The 18,736-nt window shown below is 45.9% G+C and overlaps 1 protein-coding gene and 1 long non-coding RNA gene across 2 annotated transcripts; one reads left to right on the top strand and one right to left on the bottom strand.

Annotated features, from left to right (window-relative positions):
• Positions 1–390: 390 nt before the first annotated feature.
• Positions 391–1,164, top strand: LOC143412498 (uncharacterized). Its single transcript, XR_013093050.1, has 3 exons — positions 391–495; positions 596–849; positions 930–1,164. It is a non-coding gene; the product is annotated as an uncharacterized LOC143412498 (long non-coding RNA).
• A 374-nt stretch (positions 1,165–1,538) lies between these two features.
• Positions 1,539–10,192, bottom strand: LOC101482789 (26S proteasome regulatory subunit 6B). The gene is made up of 11 exons (XM_004571098.6): positions 10,037–10,192; positions 9,440–9,538; positions 6,700–6,886; positions 6,244–6,390; positions 5,965–6,074; positions 5,249–5,342; positions 4,973–5,140; positions 4,791–4,867; positions 2,938–3,106; positions 2,444–2,499; positions 1,539–1,974 (listed from the first exon to the last, which is right to left on the bottom strand). Exons 1-11 carry the CDS (start codon positions 10,067–10,069, stop codon positions 1,861–1,863), a joined length of 1,254 nt encoding a protein of 417 aa, XP_004571155.1. The 5' UTR covers positions 10,070–10,192; the 3' UTR covers positions 1,539–1,860.
• Between the last annotated feature and the right edge of the window lie 8,544 nt (positions 10,193–18,736).

The following is an 18,736-nucleotide window of genomic DNA, read 5'->3' as shown; positions in this document are numbered from 1 at the left end:
TCAGTGGTGGGCTCGACTTTATTTTATACTTTTAGGTTTTGAGGGTGTCCCTGGCAATTACATAATCCAGAATAAGGCCATGAGTTTCGTGAGGTGCATAAATTTCCTGCTAGGCGAGTGGCTAAAAGGTAAATGGCACAGGAAGCATAGCAGGATGTGTGCTGGTAGAGAAAGCTCACTGCAGTAATTTCCATTTAATCTGAATTTGGTTCACAGAAATCAAAGCTGACATTCATTTCGTTGGGAGGCACTGCCGTCAGCTGTCAGCAGGTTTTGAACTGCTGCTCTGTATGATAATCATATTTTGGGTTCAGTAAGGGTGTGTCTATAGACGGGCACATGGAGCCCCCCCAAAAAATGTCAGCTAGGACCCATCCATCTTTAATATACAGTCTGTATACTCATTCCAAAGTCGTCATTTAAAACTGTGATGATCTGGAATTTAAAGATAAACAACTCACTCATCGCCTGCAGCAGGTTACAAACACATTTAAGGTAAGATAACATTTATGCTTTCAGAAGACAAGCGTTTAGATGAATGATCGCTGTGGCTGCCTCTGCACTGAATCACCTTTGTTTACCTGTTTCCGCGAAGATAACAGTTATCGAGATGACAGGCCAGCCACCTCGCTACAGCTTACTTCCTGTCAGCGCCTCAACGGCTCAAAGCAGCATGGATGTTGTGGTGTCAGGCCTGTGGTACAGACTCTTCCCTCGACAGTGCTTTGGGAGAAACCACAGGGTGGATCAAATATTCACCAGGATGTCCTCCTGCCCAGAAATAGCGATCCCGCAGCTCTGTCCCTTTTATTTCGACCAGGTCACCTACATCCTTCCTACCACACCCCTGTAGGTACCACCACTCTGATGGACAGGCGGTTCTTTAACTTGTGTATTTGATTTCCTAATCATCTTCCTCCCACTTCAAGGGGCAGCGGTAACCTCCAGCTGCAATGCTTCAACTCACGGGCAAACTTAAAAACAGAGACGCAAAGACCGGCAGGGGTGCGCCGAGAAGCTCGGCCCAGCACCGGCATCCATCTGAGTCGACTCTGTCAACTCCAGAAGCCAAAAAGCGGCAGCAGTTTATCCACACGGGACTACATCTATCTCATGTATGGCTCCCGCTGCTGATTAATAAATGTATCTATTTTATCTGGTAAATGTTGCGATTGTACCTGATATTACTTCAGCCATTAAAGAACAGGTAACTTTTGTGTTGTTTGATCCCCATCGATGAAGCCAAGTCCCACCCAGAGAGTGAGTATCAGGTCTAAACGGGTGCTTCGGTGCCACAAAGATGAAATGAAAAGGCTGGTGCTGGTCCGGAGTGGTGACAACGCAGCGACTGCTGGATCTGAAAAATGAAGTCAGCATCGAAGCATCTAAAACTGCCGTGGCTCTAAGGTCCACCCTAAAATATGCGAGACTGCGTTTAAATCAATTAAAGTGACTCCCGCTTAATATTCTCCATCGAATAACAAACATTTGTTGCTGCTCTAATGGCTCAGCCAGAAGTAGAAAAACAATCACCATCATTTCCTGTTTTTATGGAAAACATCTTTAATGTATTTCTCGGGTTATTCAGACTACACACAGATACAAATGCTCTATCCTAGCTACAGTCAGGGCCAGATATTTTAGGAACCAGAGGAGCGCATGTAGGAAAACACACTCCTTCACATGGTGGTGTGACACGGGGCTGACGTGAGGCCACGAGCGCCACAGTGAGTAAATTTAGTCCAAAAATCAACGCAGGTCGTGAATTCACAAAAGACTCGCCGTAGTTACAGACACAGACGGGAATCAATAACAGACGTGTGTCTGGACATCTTTATTCTTCCCGATGATCTTTTCCGTCTACTTGTAGAACTCGTGCTCCTGCTCGTCCTTTTTGATGACCGTTTTGTAGGCTTTTTCAAAATCTTTGGCGAGGACGATGTACCTGTTCTCTCGCACTGCCAACATGCCGGCCTGAGACAAGACAAGAAGAAAAGTAATCAGTTTTATCTTATTAATGAAAGTAAATAAGGTTAAAACCATTATAAGTCTAATTTAAAGTTCCCAGAGTAAACACAACATCTCACACAGGTGGTTTTTGGCCACGTTTGGCGCTCGTTTTATGATCTTGTAGCTTTAAATTGAAATTGAGCCGACGCTTTTAGGAAGAGGTCGTCAACAAAAGGTCGCCGATTCAGTTCCCTTTAGGTGGCGTCAGGAAAAGCATCGGACGGAAAACTCTCCCAAATTTAAACACGTGGAGCGAACGGCTCAAAAAAGCTTCTACATTTAAAACTGGCTGATCGAAGTAACATTCAGCTCACAGCCGATCAAATTTTAAGACGTCTCCAAACTGTATTTAAGACATTATCACTAATAACTCATACTTAATGGATACATTATTTTAAAAAGTGTAAACAAGTAGGTGTAGCGCATAGCTCACCTCCTGGCAGATGGAGTTGATGTCAGCTCCAGAGATCTTGTCTGGTCGGGCCACATCTGTGTGTCAGTGAAGGCCGAATCAACAAAAACAGCATTCAATGAATCAGCAGCAGTGATGAGGTGTCTATGGAGGAGGTGCGATGTAAACAGTACGCAGGGAGCACATTTTCATCTCTAACACTTTACAATGCAAAGCAAGCCATTGGTGTGTTTTATGCCAAACGCGAGTGTGGAAACCAGTTCGGCCCTGAATCCAAGTGAATAATGTGGAGGACAGACATGCAAAAGTAAACGCAGATGGAAGGACTCGCAGACTAAACACAACAAAACCTCCAGCCAAAGAAGTCAACAGCCCAGAGTCGGAAACGAAACCCAACAATGTAGAAACTCACAGTGAATCGTTTAAATGAGAAAACCTGAAGTGAGACAGTTACTACGTGCCGAGGTGAACGCTGCAGAGCGGGAACAAAATAAGCTCAAGGGCCAAAAGGATACAGTCCTCCAGGTCGACCTCCTCCGACAGGTTCATTTTACTGGTGATGGTGGAGAAAATGAGACGCTTCTGCCTGCGGTCGGGCAACGGGAACTCGATCTTCCTGTCCAGACGACCCGGGCGGAGCAGAGCCGGGTCCAGAGTGTCGGCTCTGTTGGTGGCCATGATCACCTGAAGACGGGGAAGAGGGGTTGACATGTTCTTAAAGCACATGATTGTAAACGTGACATGTGATGTGTTCACTTAATAAAGGCACAGATGATTATTCTTTAACTTGGACTGTCTCTCCACAGAGGTTTCCTTGAACTCTTAAGCTCTTCAAATGAAAAACAGAAAAAATAAAGAGAAAACCAACAGGTGGAGGTGATGGAGGACAGCAGGGAGTGACATCACTCTGCTGTAAACACCGTCGAGCTGCAGTGAGCCTGCGTCGTGTTGTCGGAAATCTTTGCTTTTTCATGGCATTTTCAACTATTTATAAAAAGATAACGCACAATGAGCTTTATTTATTACTAATCTCCCATTTATTTACAATGGTTATTATATGAAGTACCAGTTTGGAATACTTGGATCTCGCTTCTATAAATCCTCCACGATCTGCCATTACGGCCCTTTAGATCTAATTTACCGCTCCGACAGCTGCTGAACTTCTTGACACAGTAACTTTGAATTTTGGAAGAAAACACAGTCTTTGTATATTATTCTGTGCTGGGATGATGAAGAATGGGACTGGATACTGTGGTAGAATAAACTAATGTCAATGAACTAAAGGTTACTTAACTTTAGAGATGTGTGTTGTTTTTACTGGACGGGACAGGAGGAGGATTTACTCCAGGCTGTACGTCACGTAAAGTTCAGACTTTGGACAAGAACATCTGTGATATGTTAGGAATTCAGTCTCAGAATATTTATTCTGGGAAAACATCCAGAGTTAGAAGAAGATAAACATACTAAGAAAGTGGTCCAAACCAGCGTCACGACAGGCAGATTGATCCTCATTAAAGGCCTTAAACTCACTTTGGAAATATGGCAAAGAAATGATTCGGAAGAGTGGATAATCATTTCTTTGGAGGACTACTCTCGACTTGAGCTGCGTCCAAACAGGAAGCACCGTGGCGACTGAAGACCACATGATCTCAGTGAGATTTCCCCACATCGAGCGACTATAAAAAACAGAAAATAACCCGAGAAACTTTTCTCAGCTTTCAGGCGATCGCCTCAAGTGACTGCCAGTGAGAGCACAGCAAAGGCCGATTGACATGTAACCTGACAGTAAATATATTAGTGAGTTACCTAGGCAACCAGAGCCTGGAATTGTCTGCCTGCAATTGAACAGCAATCACCTTCAAAGCAAGCTTCAGACCACAAAGAGTAGACAGGATTTACCTACACTACATGAATCTGTTACATATGATAAATATGCTCACATAAATAAGCACAAATAAAAGCTGTTAATGATACAAATGAGAATAAATACGATACAGTGTTCCTGATTATTTCTGAGCGTGTGCATTTGTAACATTTTAACCATCAAGTTCCTGCACTTTTCTCACTGTAAGAACTATTTTGGCAGAGAAAAACAAATCTGCCCCAAAAACCTTTCTGGGTTATAGCATTCATCAGAACAGGAAGGAGTTCTTTGTACAAGTCTTAGCTGCACTCCATGTGTAAACAGCTCAAGGGCAAAATGTCCATTTAAGGTGCTGATGAATGACGCCGTGAGCCTCGGGGATGCTCTCTAAGCTGGATTGCAGCAGACGCAGTGATAACGATGCAGTGAATGAAATGCAGCTCGAGTCAGCACGCAGAGATGTGGTGCAGCCACAGGGGGAAACAGTTAAGAGGCTCGGCTCACCTTGACGTTGACATTCTGGTCGAATCCGTCCATCTGATTGAGCAGCTCGAGTAAGATTCTCTGCACTTCCCTGTCAGCTGCAGAGGAAACAAAGAGGTTAGACGGCCGAGTTCGTCACGCAGACAGTCGCGTGCAGGACAGGGGCTAAAAACAACATGTATAAAAGTCGGGCTGTTTCGTACCTCCGGTCTGTGCATCGAAACGCTTCGTTGCGATGGCGTCGATCTCGTCGATGAAGATGATGGCGGGGGCGTTTTCTTTTGCCAGCCGGAACACGTCCCTCACCATACGAGGACCTTCCCCCAAATACTTCTGAACAAACTCGGAGCCGACCACGCGGATGAACGCCGCTGCAGGCAGAGAGAAAATCGGTGAAACACAACTTATTATAAAAATCATATTAAAGCCTTTTAAAGTTAAATGTATTACAGGTGCACATCACGTCCTGCTGCACTTACCTGTAGTGTGGTGAGCCACGGCTTTGGCCAACATGGTCTTACCGCAGCCTGGAGGTCCGTACATAAGGACGCCCCTGGGAGGGTCAATGCCAATCTGAGGAAAGAGTCAGAAGGCTGAATATGACCGAGTGGTTCGTGATAAAAAAATAAGTCATGTAACATCCTTTGTTTACATTTGTTGCACAGTCATTGTTGACAAACATCTTCATGCATTTCTGCCACCTTCTGGCCGTAGCTGTGTACTACAGTCTACATGTATCCCCCAATGAGTCTTTTTTAAACTTTCATGGAGCTAAAATGTACAAAGTTAACATGTTTTATTCAACAGCGACTGAGATCATAAACCTATCAGGAAGGTTTTTACTGAGGTTCTCTCATACACATGTATACAATAATGGTCCTGCAGGTCATTATGAAGAATCAAGGTTAAGGTTTACACTGGCTTCACTTTCCAAACGCTGACACGACGTCCATATTTTATATACAGCCTGTGGCCAGAAGTCATGTGACTAGTTTGGAGCACGTCTAGGAAGCATAGACGACCACTGCGCTCAGTGTAAATCTCATTTTATATTTTTAAAACTTTCTTTTTGAACCTTTGTGTTGCACTGCTAAGACCAGGTGTAGTTAACACTTGGCTTTAGTTACCGTTTGTGCGTCTGGCGTTTAGCAGTGTGGACCATGACGAGTGTGAAAATGTCACTTGAATATCTGACCTGTTTATAGAGCTCAAAGTGTGTGAGAGGCAGCTCCACAGCTTCTCTCACTTCCTGCTTCTGAATGTCCATACCACCAATGTCGGCATACATCACGTCAGGCTTTTGGTCTGGAAGCAGAAACACACACAAGTTAAACCAGCTCTGATGGTTAAAGTGAACGCGCCAGCTTCAGATATTTTTAATGAGACGCGAGTGCAGAAACAAAGAAAGCTCCGGCCCACTGTGATGAGTTTCCACGACAGGGCTTGAACATGTCAGAGCCTGAAGGCTTCGTACCTGACGTCAGCATCATGATGCTGCTGTCGGCCTCCGGGGGGAGCACGTCCACCAGAGCGTTGCTGTGCTTATGTAAGGCCACCGAGGCATTGGGCTTCAGCAGCTCTCTGTCGATGGTGCTCAGGATCCGCACATAGTAGTTCGACCCTGAAAGGTTGACAACGAGGAATGAGGAGGAGGAACAGGGCTCATTACACATTTAAGGCGTACACGGCACATGGCACATCTGAAAGCCGGAACATGATAAAGCCCGTATGCATCATCTGCAGCTTCATTCATTTATAATCTATGGGTTTAATTATTTATCACAGAGTCAGGTTAAAGGGCTTGCTGAAAGATAGCAAAAACAATTATTACTGATTTCCAAGTGATGTAATATTCCATTTATGCTAATAGAGAACCCTTTCTTTTGGTTTAGTAGATCTATTAAAGTTTGCCTTTTTTCCCCCACAGTACCTGTAGTGGAACCAACAATAGCTGTGTTCTGGTCAACAGCTTCCAGGAACTGGCCAATGACGAGAGGGATGCTCTGTATCCTCTTCACCTCCTCCTGAGCGTGCAGGAACTCCTTCTTCAGATTCTTCTGCTCATCTTTGATGTACTCCTCCTGCACCTCCAGGAACTCGAGCTCCTGCTGCAGCTTCTGCAAAGACACAGCAAAAGCAGCGTGAGAGCCTGCTGGAGATGAAGGTGGAGCTGCAGGTCACATCTGCAGCTTCCATGCCAAAGGCTGCTCGATGAAAACAGCCACAATAACTTCACCTGGATTATTTAACATGATGATTAGAAACAAAATTTTGAATTCAAACTAAGCAAAATGTGAGAGTGCTGAAGGACACAGTTAAGTCCTGAGCAGAGGGGGTTTTGACTGTAAACTTTGTCTTGCAGGGACCACCAGCCCACAGTAGCACAGGCTGTTTATCCTAACCACACACACACTACGTGGAATTCTGAGTAAAAAATTATTTACTTGATTCTATAAACATTTTTTGAAATTTGTTTGACAGCTCCGAAACCAACCTTTTTTCCCAGCTGAGAAACACTGAATGTTCCAAAGACAAAAGCAACCGTTATTAAAATGTTCACCCTGAACATCCTCTCAACACTTCAACTATTGGTACTGTTACTGAGGCCACGTCCACACATTGTACATGCTCGGCACTTTTCCTCGACATTTCAAAGAGCAGGAAAGTGATGGTGAAGGTTTTTCTGTTTTCTTTCTTTCTTTCAGCATCTCATAGTAATACTACTTGCTCATGTATACATATGTCACTGTAATGAAAATAAACACAGATGTGCCACTCACACCAGAGTGTGCGTGTAACAAGCTGAAATGACACCAGAGCGCCAGAGTTTGTGAGGGCAACAACAGCAAGACAATGTGGACACAGAAAGCTGCAGACTAGGGCGATATGCCCTAAAGTCCATATCATGGTATAATTTGAAGCATGTGCGGGAACGATATGTATCGCGATATATTCTTTTCTTCTGTATAACGTATTTCACACACTATAAGGCACACTTAAAATCCTTTAATTTTCTCAAAAATCGTCAGTTTGCCTTTTGTATGAATTGTGGTTGTGTTTACTCACCTCGAACAGATTTTATGTGCTACACGGCGCGCAGAAACTGTCCAAAAATTATACGACTTTGGTAAGCTATGAAGCCGCCCTGCTTGATGGATTGTCAGAGCATTACGGCTGCCGTAAGCAGGAGCTTCGCGGAGTAATCTGGGTCCTAAACTCCATCAGCTTCAGGTCCCAAAGTCAAACGAACATTGCAGCATCACTGAGAGTTAAAAACTGTCTAAATTATTTCATCTGTAATAAAATCATCAGCGTTGCTGCTTTACCAGGTGTAACAATTAAGTTTAACATCCATGAAAACAGAATTTATTAAATTCAACGGAGTTAGAAGTTTGCAGGAAGTTAGCTCGCTAGTTTCCACCTAAACATGATATAGCATGTTCTGACTGAGAGGTTTTTGAAACTAATTCAAACGTACAGCTCTGCTATCACTTCCAACATAAATGAAACTAAACAGCAGTGGCGTTTGCAGGGTTTCTGAAGTTGGACTACCTGGTATATAATGTTGTGCTACGTGATTGCTAGCGACACAGCTATGTTAGCATAACATAAACACAGTGAAGCTGGAGGATGAAGCCAACTTTTTTTCCACTCGATAAAAGTTGACGTGAGGGATTCTGTGGTCAGGGACAAATGCAATCGCATAGCAGGATGCTGTACACGGGGCAAACTTCAGCCTGGAGAACAACTGAGCTCATTCATTCACAATACGAGGTTAGTTATTAATATAGTGCAACTACATGGGAACAGAGCAGCTGGAGAGAATTCAACATTAATGAATCAATGGTACGGAAGTGGAGGAAGCGCAGTTTTTGGCTTTCCCCATATTCCAAAAGTGCTTTGTCTCTTTGTTATTTGCCATAATTTGCAGATGACGTCGTTTCCAGCTGCTGCAATGCTTTCGACCAAAACAGGCGCAGCTTGATGACACCATCAACAATTTGTTTGAAGCCTTAAGGGTACATGCATCCACATTTCTGTCAAGTGGACCCAACAAAGTATAATCCTGGATCTATAATGCACCGCCCACTGTTTTCCAGGCGGTGAACTTCAAATAAGTACGGGTCTCTCACTTGGTCTGTTTTGAAGTCGCCATTAATTTGCTGTTTGCTACTGAAGCAGATCAACTGAGTCAGCTGCACTTCTTCTCCTGTGTCTTCCACCACATCCCAGCAGAAACCTGCTGATGCCCATGTGAGAAGAGCTTTGAAATCAGAAAAAGCCACTAATTTGGACCTAACTGCCTTCTACATGAACCTGTGTCCCCCACCTCTCACCTTCCGTTCCTAGCTTAGGAAGTAGAGTAGGTCACCTAATTGGGAGGTTGGTGGTTCTAATTCCCTAGTTGGGCAAGATAATGAACCCCAAGTTGTGAATGTGTGCATTAAAAGCACTCAGGTGTGTGAATGACGCAAGTTGTACAAAGATATATATATATATATAAGAACCAGTCCATTTACCATCTACTTAACATTCAATGCAAAATCCTATAGAACCAGGACAGTGTCCTTCCACGATAGGATTTTTCAGGACTCCTGTAGTCTTTTTACCAAAGTGGACCCATTTAAGTGTGTGTAAATCTGTGAAACTTAAACAGCAGATAATAAGACCTTGTATCTGGTGTACAGGTCCTCCAGATCTTCTGGTTCTGGTGCCAGGAAGGAGAGTCCCGTCTGAGGTCTGGAGCTCAGTACCGCCGGCATGTCTTCCTGCGAAGGCGACAATAAAAACACAAACATGTGGCGTTATAAACAGCCCTCAGCATTCAGGGACAAAGCCAAAATCACAGAGACCCGCACAGCAGCTGCTTTACACAATCATCACAATCATTAGCTACTTTCACAGCTAGCTACCAATAACTGACTACTTTGCGGTGCTTAAAACACCGAGTTCCGCAATTAAACCATCATCTGACTAATTAATACACACATTTACTGAGTACGGGTTTACAAACTCCTCACATACTTAGAAAACAAATCATTTTCCTTGAGATCTGCGAACGTGATGCTAACATTAGCGGCTAACTGGATGACATAGCAGCGGCGCTGAGAATGAATCGGCAGGTTTGCGGTTCACCGTTTTAACGACCAGCAAAACAAACTGCGACACACACACGCTGACAGACACACTCTAACACGTGAGTTTACGAAAGCCCATCACACAGAATTCACTGTAAGAAAAGGAAAACCGGGGAAACCGATTCTTACCGGACTCTTCTCAACAGACACCAAATCCTCCATCTTCGAGTTTCTTCTTCCTCTACGGCTTCCGTAGTGCGGTCGGGAAATCACTGTAGAGGTGCGTTAGCGCCACCTGCTGAAGTGGAGTGTAAGCGTTCTTCTTCCTTCCTTCCTTTCTTTCTTTCTTTCTTTCTTTCTTTCTTTCTTTCTTTCTTTCTTTCTTTCTTTCTTTCTTTCTTTCTTTCTTTCTTACATTTGTACTGGCGGTTGGCAAACAATTGAAAGGTGCATTATCGCCACCAACTGGTATGGAGTAGGGTCTGGAACGACGCTCAAAAAAAAAAAAATCCTCAAATCCTTCCAAACAGGTTTCCCTCTTTTAAAAACTGAAATAAGGCCTGATAACTTTTACTTCCCGATTCCTTTCGCAACAAATCAACAAGATCCAGTTCGATTTTTAGGTTACTGAGATTTTGATTGTCTCCTCCTCCTCATATATATATATATCCTCATATATATATCCTCATATATATATCCTCATATCCCTGCGGGCGGTTTATCCTTAGAGCTCGGGTCCTCTACCAGAGGCTGTAACAGCCACTATGGTGTGGTGTCCCTTTAAGACACCCAAGTCGAGGGTTGATGGTGTCATCAGTTTGTGCCACTGCTCTCTGCTCTCTCTCTCTGTGATGGTGTGGACATGTGCTTGCACGCTAGTACATGAGGAGGGACGGATTTTATGTTTTACCTCTCCAGACACCTTTGTTTGCAACGTTATGGGTTGTACGAACCCTGTGCGCTATGTTTGTTAAGCTGCAGCCGTTCAACCGGGCTTATATGGTTGATGAAGAGAAGGTATATTAAAGAACACACTGTGGAATCCCCAACGCCAGCGTGAGTGTGTATTCTTTTGGCTACCCTGCTAGGTGTTTTGCCGCCTCCTCTCAACCACTAAACGCAACCCGACGTTACAAAATGGCGCCCGAACATCTTCTCTTGGACCTCAGTATGCAGTATCTTCGAGCAGCGGATGATTGATACACTGAAAGGTACATAGCGGCAAAGTAGAGCTAGTAGTAGCCTGCCATACTTCGCGGAGACAGACCAGGCTGGCCTCGACGCGGACGTCCGATTCGCCGGATCACGGAAGTGTGTTTCTACGGCAACGAGTGGAGCCGCCGCAGCGCTGTTTTCGGGATGTATTATCGTCATCTGCCGAACGCCTTTACTGCGACATTTTTGGATTAACGTGGATTCACGCTACTTGGACGCGAGATGGATGCCGTTTCTTCATAGTTTCTGAAGTACACGTAAGCGGAGTAAAGCGCACCGGATTTTTTTTCTTCCTCGCCAGCTGAGCTCACGCTGCAGACTTTGCTTCGTTCGTACGGTCTCTGCAAGTGGGAACTTTTCCACGGGACAAACCTCTATACCGCGTCAGGACTGGACAAGTTTGGTGTCCTCTGGAAAATCGCCGAACTGATGTAGTGAGTGTATTTTAAAAAAAAAAAAAAAAAAAAAAAAGACCGCTGTCTATATTTCAAACTGATTTGCTATTGATTCTCACTGGCTTATCTGTCCTTATTGAAATGCTGTTTTAAGTGCATCTGACTTGAAAAGGTGTTGCTCATACTCAGTTACTCGTAAGTTTGGATCTATTTTACACCTAAATGCTTTTGATCCAGGGTGTTTGCTCCTTCCACCTCCACGTTTCAAAGTCAGATAAGACATGTGTAGCTAAACTTCAGAATTCACATGTTTCATATACTTTTGTGTGACCAGAACTGAAGTTGATTTCTGCTTAACTGCTACCTTGTATAGATTTGGGTCTTTGATAAGTGTGTATTATGGCTACTCATCCTGACTTGAATGACATGTGTGATGATATAGACTTTATGTTACACCCCAACCGACTTACTGCCAGACATAGTACTGCTGACCTTGGGCATAAAGTGCAAAGTCTGCAAACAGAGGTTGATATGCTTCAGCAGTGTCTTCATGACTCTTTGGACCTCCAGAGGAATATTCTGGAGCAGTGGACTCAACAAAAACGACCAGTCCCAAAAGTGCCAGCTGCCCAGATTACTCACCCTTTTCCTCAGGCCTCCTCTACCCCATATGTGCCAGGCCTGCCAACCAGGGAAACGCAGCAATCTATCTCAACACCTGGCCCCACGCAGCCCGCCAGAGCCTTGTCACAATCTCACTCAGATTCACTGGAGCTAATTAATACAACCAGAGTCCTTGCTGCGGCATTGCACCAAGCTAAATTGGAGCCCAAGGTGTTCGCTAATGACGGCAGCCTTCACCCGGAAGAATGGCTGCAGTCTGTTGCTGCTTATAAAACCTCCTTAGACCTAACAGATGCCCAAATCCTCAGAGAGCTGCCACACTTCCTAGCTAAGGAACCAAGAAAGTGGTCTAATGTGCTCATTCCTCACGTATCTACATGGGCTAAGTTTTGTGAACTTTTCAGAACCGTCTTCTTGCCTGCTGACAACCAGGAGCAGATTTTGAGAGGCATCCTGGACTGTTTCCAGCACCCCGAAGAACCTCTGCCAACGTTTGTTGCCCACATGCTCAGTGAATTTAGGAGACTGAGGAACCCACCATCTGAACTGGAGCAAATTGAGCTCATCTGTAAACACGCAGTGGAGAAGTACAGAGTAGCGCTGTACGGAACGCCTGTAAAGTCAGTAATTGATCTAGTGCTGCGTGCCCACGAGCTGCATTCTGTTCTTGGCACTAACCTTTCACGGCCCTCCCGAGCTCAGCCGAAAAACAGAGCTGAGGGAGGACCCCGCTGTTTCAAATGTGCCATGCCTGGTGTTACCTCTCGTTCGTGCCCTAACTGTTCCACTGATTTTCAGGGAGCTCGACACTCTCCCAGGATGGCTCCGGAGCTTCCCCAAACGCTGTCTCCTGACCAACATCCAGTAACTCAGCCTGCCGATCCAGATGAAACTGGCGGGGTCAGGGAGACGAGAGCAACGGGCAGGAGGCCGGGAAACTTCAGGGGGGGGAGAGTGTTTCACAGGGGCAACCCTCCCCCCAACCAATAACTCAGCCCTCATCGCCTTTGTCAAATCAAAGTGTGCCACCAGTGCTCAATCACGTTGAAGATGGAACTTCGCAAGCATCGTGGAACACCCCTCTCAGAGTTAAAGTGAACTTTAATGGGGCGGCTCTGGATGCCACACTAGATACAGGAGCATCTCTTTCAGCAGTAAATGCAGACCTGTTATCTAAGAGACACCGAAACCAGTCATTAGAGAATCCGTGGGATTCTCCCCCAATAAGACTGGCCAATGGCACCAACTGCAGTCCATTAGGAATAACCTGGCTGACCATTGGATTTATGGGCAAGCGAGTCTATCAGCGGTTTGTGATAGTGCAGGACCTGTCATCCCCCTTTGTTCTTGGGATGGACTTCATGACTCGCACTTCACTGACAATACATGTCCCAACAAGAACTGTAATTATGGATGATAATCCCCCATGTCTTGATGAACTCTGTGAAAATGGCTTTGTGGAAGCTGATCTTGAGTGTGGAACTATGACCCTGCAGAACACCCCGCAACTCCATGATAAGGCTGGAGAAGCTAACTTGGATTCTGAGGAACGGGAAGAACTGTTGGAGTTGTTAAATAGTTTTGGTGACCTGTTTGATGGCCACCTTGGTCGCACTTCTCTGGCAGAACATGTCATTGTAACTGGGGATGCAAAGCCTGTTAACTTGCCACCATACCGCACCTCACCAGCTAAAAAGCAGATCATAGAAGAGCAAGTGGAAAAAATGCTACAGGATAACATCATCGAACCTGCATCAGGACCATGGGCAGCCCCCGTGGTCATTGTGAACAAACCCCCCCGCGAACCACGGTTCTGTGTTGACTTCCGTGGTCTGAATCAGCTGACCGTGAAGGATTCTTACCCACTCCCGCGAGTGGATGAATCACTGGACTTTCTGTCGAGAGGGAAGTTTCTCACAACACTAGACCTCGCTCGAGGTTACTGGCAGGTCCCCATTGCTGAAGAAGCTAAACCAAAGACTGCTTTTATCACGCACTGTGGCCTGTTTCAGTTCAGAGTCCTTCCTTTCGGCCTGTGTAACGCCCCTGCGACTTTTCAGCGGCTTATGAACAATGTTCTAGCTGGCCTGATTTATAAGTCCTGCGCGGTGTATCTAGATGACATTGTTGTCGCATCACCGACCTTTGAGCAACACCTGCTTGACTTAAAAGAGGTCCTTGGTAGGCTTCAGTCCGCTGGCCTCTCTTTAAAGCTGAGCAAATGCCAATTCTGCCTTTCAGAACTCACCTTCCTTGGTTATCGGGTTACGCCGGCTGGCATTCATCCTGACCCTGACAAGGTGAGAGCTGTGACTGACTTCAGAGTGCCGACCACAACAAAGCAGGTGCGACAGTTCCTTGGCCTGACTGGCTACTATCGCCGCTTTGTGCAGGACTATGCCCGCCATGCAGAGCCACTCTTCGCCCTCACTAAAAAGGACGTACAGTTTCACTGGGATGACAAGTGCCAGGCAGCTGTGGACTTTCTGAAACATTCAATAACCTCAGCGCCGGTCCTCAGGTTCCCAGATTTTTCGCGTCCATTCTTCATTCACACTGATGCATGCGATGCTGGTCTTGGGGCAGCATTAATGCAAAAAGATGAGGATGACAAAGACGTTGCTGTAGCTTTTGCTAGCCGGGCTATGCACAAATCGGAAAAGCCCTACTCAACTCCAGAGAAGGAGTGTCTGGCCGTGATCTGGGCCTTGGAACATTTCCGACCCTATGTCGAAGGCTTGCACGTCACCATTTACACCGACCACAGCAGCCTCAAGTGGTTGATGTCTCGACCGAATCCCTCTGGCAGGCTTGCTCGGTGGTCTCTGCGCCTTCAAGACTTTGACTTCAGCATCATCCACAAACCTGGAGAACGTAATAAGGTGCCCGATGCCCTTTCCCGTAATCCTCTACCAGATGTGGATGCCCCCATTGATCTTCTCCCTCCCTATGCCGTGATTGGGAGCATGGACCTTCGTGCTCTACCTTCTGTGATTGTTTCGGACCGCCTGCATGTTCGTCAGCTGCAGCTTGAGGACCCAGTCACAGGCCCGTTGCTCAATCAACTGGAAACTGACCAACAAACGGGGGAGAATAATCAAGATCTGGAACAGTACGTTGTCCATGACAGTCTCCTCTATTTCCTCGACCCAAAGACAAAGTGTGGTCTCCACCCACTCAAGCAGCTTAAACTGTTTGCTCCTACTGCCCTCCGTGGTTATCTGCTCAAATATTACCACGATCATCCCACAGCTGGACACCTGGGCATTGCAAAAACGCTGGCACGCTTGCGTCTCAGATTCTTCTGGCCACACATGAACTCTGACGTGAAAAAGTATGTGGTCTCATGTTGTTTGTGTCAAACCACTAAGCCGAGTCAAAGAAAAACAGCAGGCCTTATGGTCCCTATCCAGCCACAAAGACCATGGGAGTACGCAGGGGTGGACTATGTTGGCCCACTGCCCCGCACACAAAGGGGGAATGCTTATATCCTTGTTTTTGTGGACTATTTCTCAAAATGGGTCGAGGTGAGTGCTGTGAGAGAAGCCACTGCTCAAGTTGCTGCGAACAATTTCATTACTGACATTTTTGCCCGACATGGTTCTCCCTCACACCTTATTTCTGATAGGGGAACGCCTTTCGTCAGTGAACTCTTTGAGCATGTTTTGTTGACTCTTGGGACTGAACACAGACTAACAACTGCATACCATCCTCAAACGAATGCAACTGAGCGTGTAAATCGCACTTTGAAAACGGCCATTCGAGCCTATGTTGGGGATAAACACACCTCTTGGGACAAGTATCTTCCCCAGATCTGTTTTGCACTGCGCACTGCGCCTCACGAGAGCACAGGCCTGAGTCCGTCCATGATGCTGTATGGGCGAGAGTTGGACACGCCCTTGGACCTTGTCACTCAACCCTCCTGGGAGGGACTGAGCGACCCGGAAACATCCCACTCAGATAACCTGAGAGCTTCGCTTCGGGATGCTCACGAACATGCTCGCTTGGTGCTCGGAGAGAGTCATGAAAGGCAAAAGCGCTACTATGATCTGAGACGTCGCACGGTTTCTTATGAAGTTGGGGACCTCGTCAGGGTAAAGTCACACCCAAAATCAGATGCATCGTCCAGCTTCTCTGCTAAGTTGGCCCCGCTTTACACGGGTCCCTACCGCATCTCCAAGAGGATGTCGGATGTGAATTACTCTCTCACCACAGTGGACACTGGGGAGAGAGTGGGAGTTTTTCATGTTGCGAACATGCAACCATTCCGTACCTGGGACTCAGCTTTGTCTAGCCAGCGTGCGAAGCTAAATGCTACAGCAGCTTTGGATCTCAGTGTCCCGGACAGCAGTTTGCCTCCTGCTCTTTCAGTCCCGGGCCGCATTGACTGTGACGCGGTTGACGCAACTCCCGCGGTCTTTAGCAACGCCCCTGCTGAGACTGACTTTGACTGTGCTGACGCTGCCCCGCTTGTCATGGACCAGAACTCTTTCCAAGAGACTGCTGATGTTGCTCTGGAGACAGAGGTTAACAGTTCACCTCCTGCTGCCAATGGGTGTGCTGTTAGAGGTTCTTATGACCTCAGACCGAGACGAGTTCCTAGGGTCACCGCTGACTGGTCGGTCAATAGGTGGACCAACCCTTTTCATACTGACAGATTTGACATAAAGTGACCTTGTTTGCTTTCTGATGTGTTTCATGTGGTCTACTGTTGTCACAGGACCGTTGTTTGAGTTTTCTACGATTCATGTTGGCACTGTTTTCATGTTGTGATGATATGTTCATGCTTACTGTTGCAATTTTTGGGGAAACGGTGGAAACGCAATGTAACAATAAGAGGGAATTTCATTCTGTCATTGTCCTGGCTATCCTAAGCTTATTTTCTTTCTTTGACATTTATTTGAATGGGCATTCACCATGTGGGACACTGTCATGTATGCCAGGTTGTCAATTTTGGACTGTACATTCCCCTATTTTGGTTTTAACGTCTTATCCTGCTGACCATGTATGGAGGCTGGTTAAGTTTGAACTGTACCTTTGCTGTGTTCGGCTGGGGACAGCCTTTGTTTAACCGGGGGGGAATATGTAACAGCCACTATGGTGTGGTGTCCCTTTAAGACACCCAAGTCGAGGGTTGATGGTGTCATCAGTTTGTGCCACTGCTCTCTGCTCTCTCTCTCTGTGATGGTGTGGACATGTGCTTGCACGCTAGTACATGAGGAGGGACGGATTTTATGTTTTACCTCTCCAGACACCTTTGTTTGCAACGTTATGGGTTGTACGAACCCTGTGCGCTATGTTTGTTAAGCTGCAGCCGTTCAACCGGGCTTATATGGTTGATGAAGAGAAGGTATATTAAAGAACACACTGTGGAATCCCCAACGCCAGCGTGAGTGTGTATTCTTTTGGCTACCCTGCTAGGTGTTTTGCCGCCTCCTCTCAACCACTAAACGCAACCCGACGTTACAAGGCCTGGGAGCTTGAGGGTCCTGCGCAGTATCTTAGCTGTTCCCAGGACTGCGCTCTTCTGGACAGAGATCTCCGATGTTGTTCCCGGGATCTGCTGGAGCCACTCGCCTAGCTTGGGAGTCACCGCACCTAGTGCTCCGATTACCACGGGGACCACCGTTACCTTCACCCTCCACATCCTCTCGAGCTCTTCTCTGAGCCCTTGGTATTTCTCCAGCTTCTCGTGTTCCTTCTTCCTGATGTTGCTGTCATTGGGAACCGCTACATCGATCACTACGGCCGTCTTCTTCTGTTTGTCTACCACCACTATGTCCGGTTGGTTAGCCACCACCATTTTGTCCGTCTGTATCTGGAAGTCCCACAGGATCTTAGCTCGGTCATTCTCCACCACCCTTGGGGGCATCTCCCATTTTGACCTCGGGACTTCCAGGTTATACTCGGCACAGATGTTCCTGTACACTATGCCGGCCACTTGGTTATGGCGTTCCATGTATGCCTTGCCTGCTAGCATCTTGCACCCTGCTGTTATGTGCTGGATTGTCTCTGGGGCATATATATGTATGTGTATATATATATATATATATATATACACATACATACATACATCACCAGGTATTGTAAATTCTTGATTGTGGCTCTTTTACTTATTAGGTTATCATTACTTTTTCACACAGGGCCAGGTAGGTTTGGATAACCTCTATTCCCATAATAAGTGGTTTATCATTTTAAAACTGCAGTTTTTACAGTCAGGTGATCTTTGTCTAATAATAAAATATAAAAGCAACTTGCTAACTAAGCTAGCTAGTGTTAGCCAATAACACTGCAGTCCACCCTCCCGTCCAGGTCATAATGTTAGCAGTCACAATTATAAAGCTGTAGCTTTAAAACTGGGCTTCACAAACCAACAGCTAATCTAAAGTTGGCTTTGTCCATCTTTTATATACAGTCTATGAGGAGGTTTGCTCTGAGATCTGTAAGAACCAGTGAGAAACAGGCCAGTTTGAACTGGAGAAGCAGTATGGAAACACAGCTAACACATTTTTTAACATTTTCTAAAGCCTGAGTACAAAGTTGGTGTTTTTTTTACATGTCTTAACCACAGGTAGGTGTGCAGAGGCAGTGGCTAAAAAAGTTGTTCAAGAGCGAGTGGTCTTCACACCTCTGCAAACGCACAGAGCTAGTTATG

The sequence above is a fragment of the Maylandia zebra genome, linkage group LG1 (genome assembly GCF_041146795.1).
Source record: "Maylandia zebra isolate NMK-2024a linkage group LG1, Mzebra_GT3a, whole genome shotgun sequence".
Classification (NCBI taxonomy): domain Eukaryota; kingdom Metazoa; phylum Chordata; class Actinopteri; order Cichliformes; family Cichlidae; genus Maylandia; species Maylandia zebra.
The sequence above is the reverse complement of the archived record's forward strand: the minus strand, read 5'-3'. Positions and strand labels throughout refer to the sequence as shown.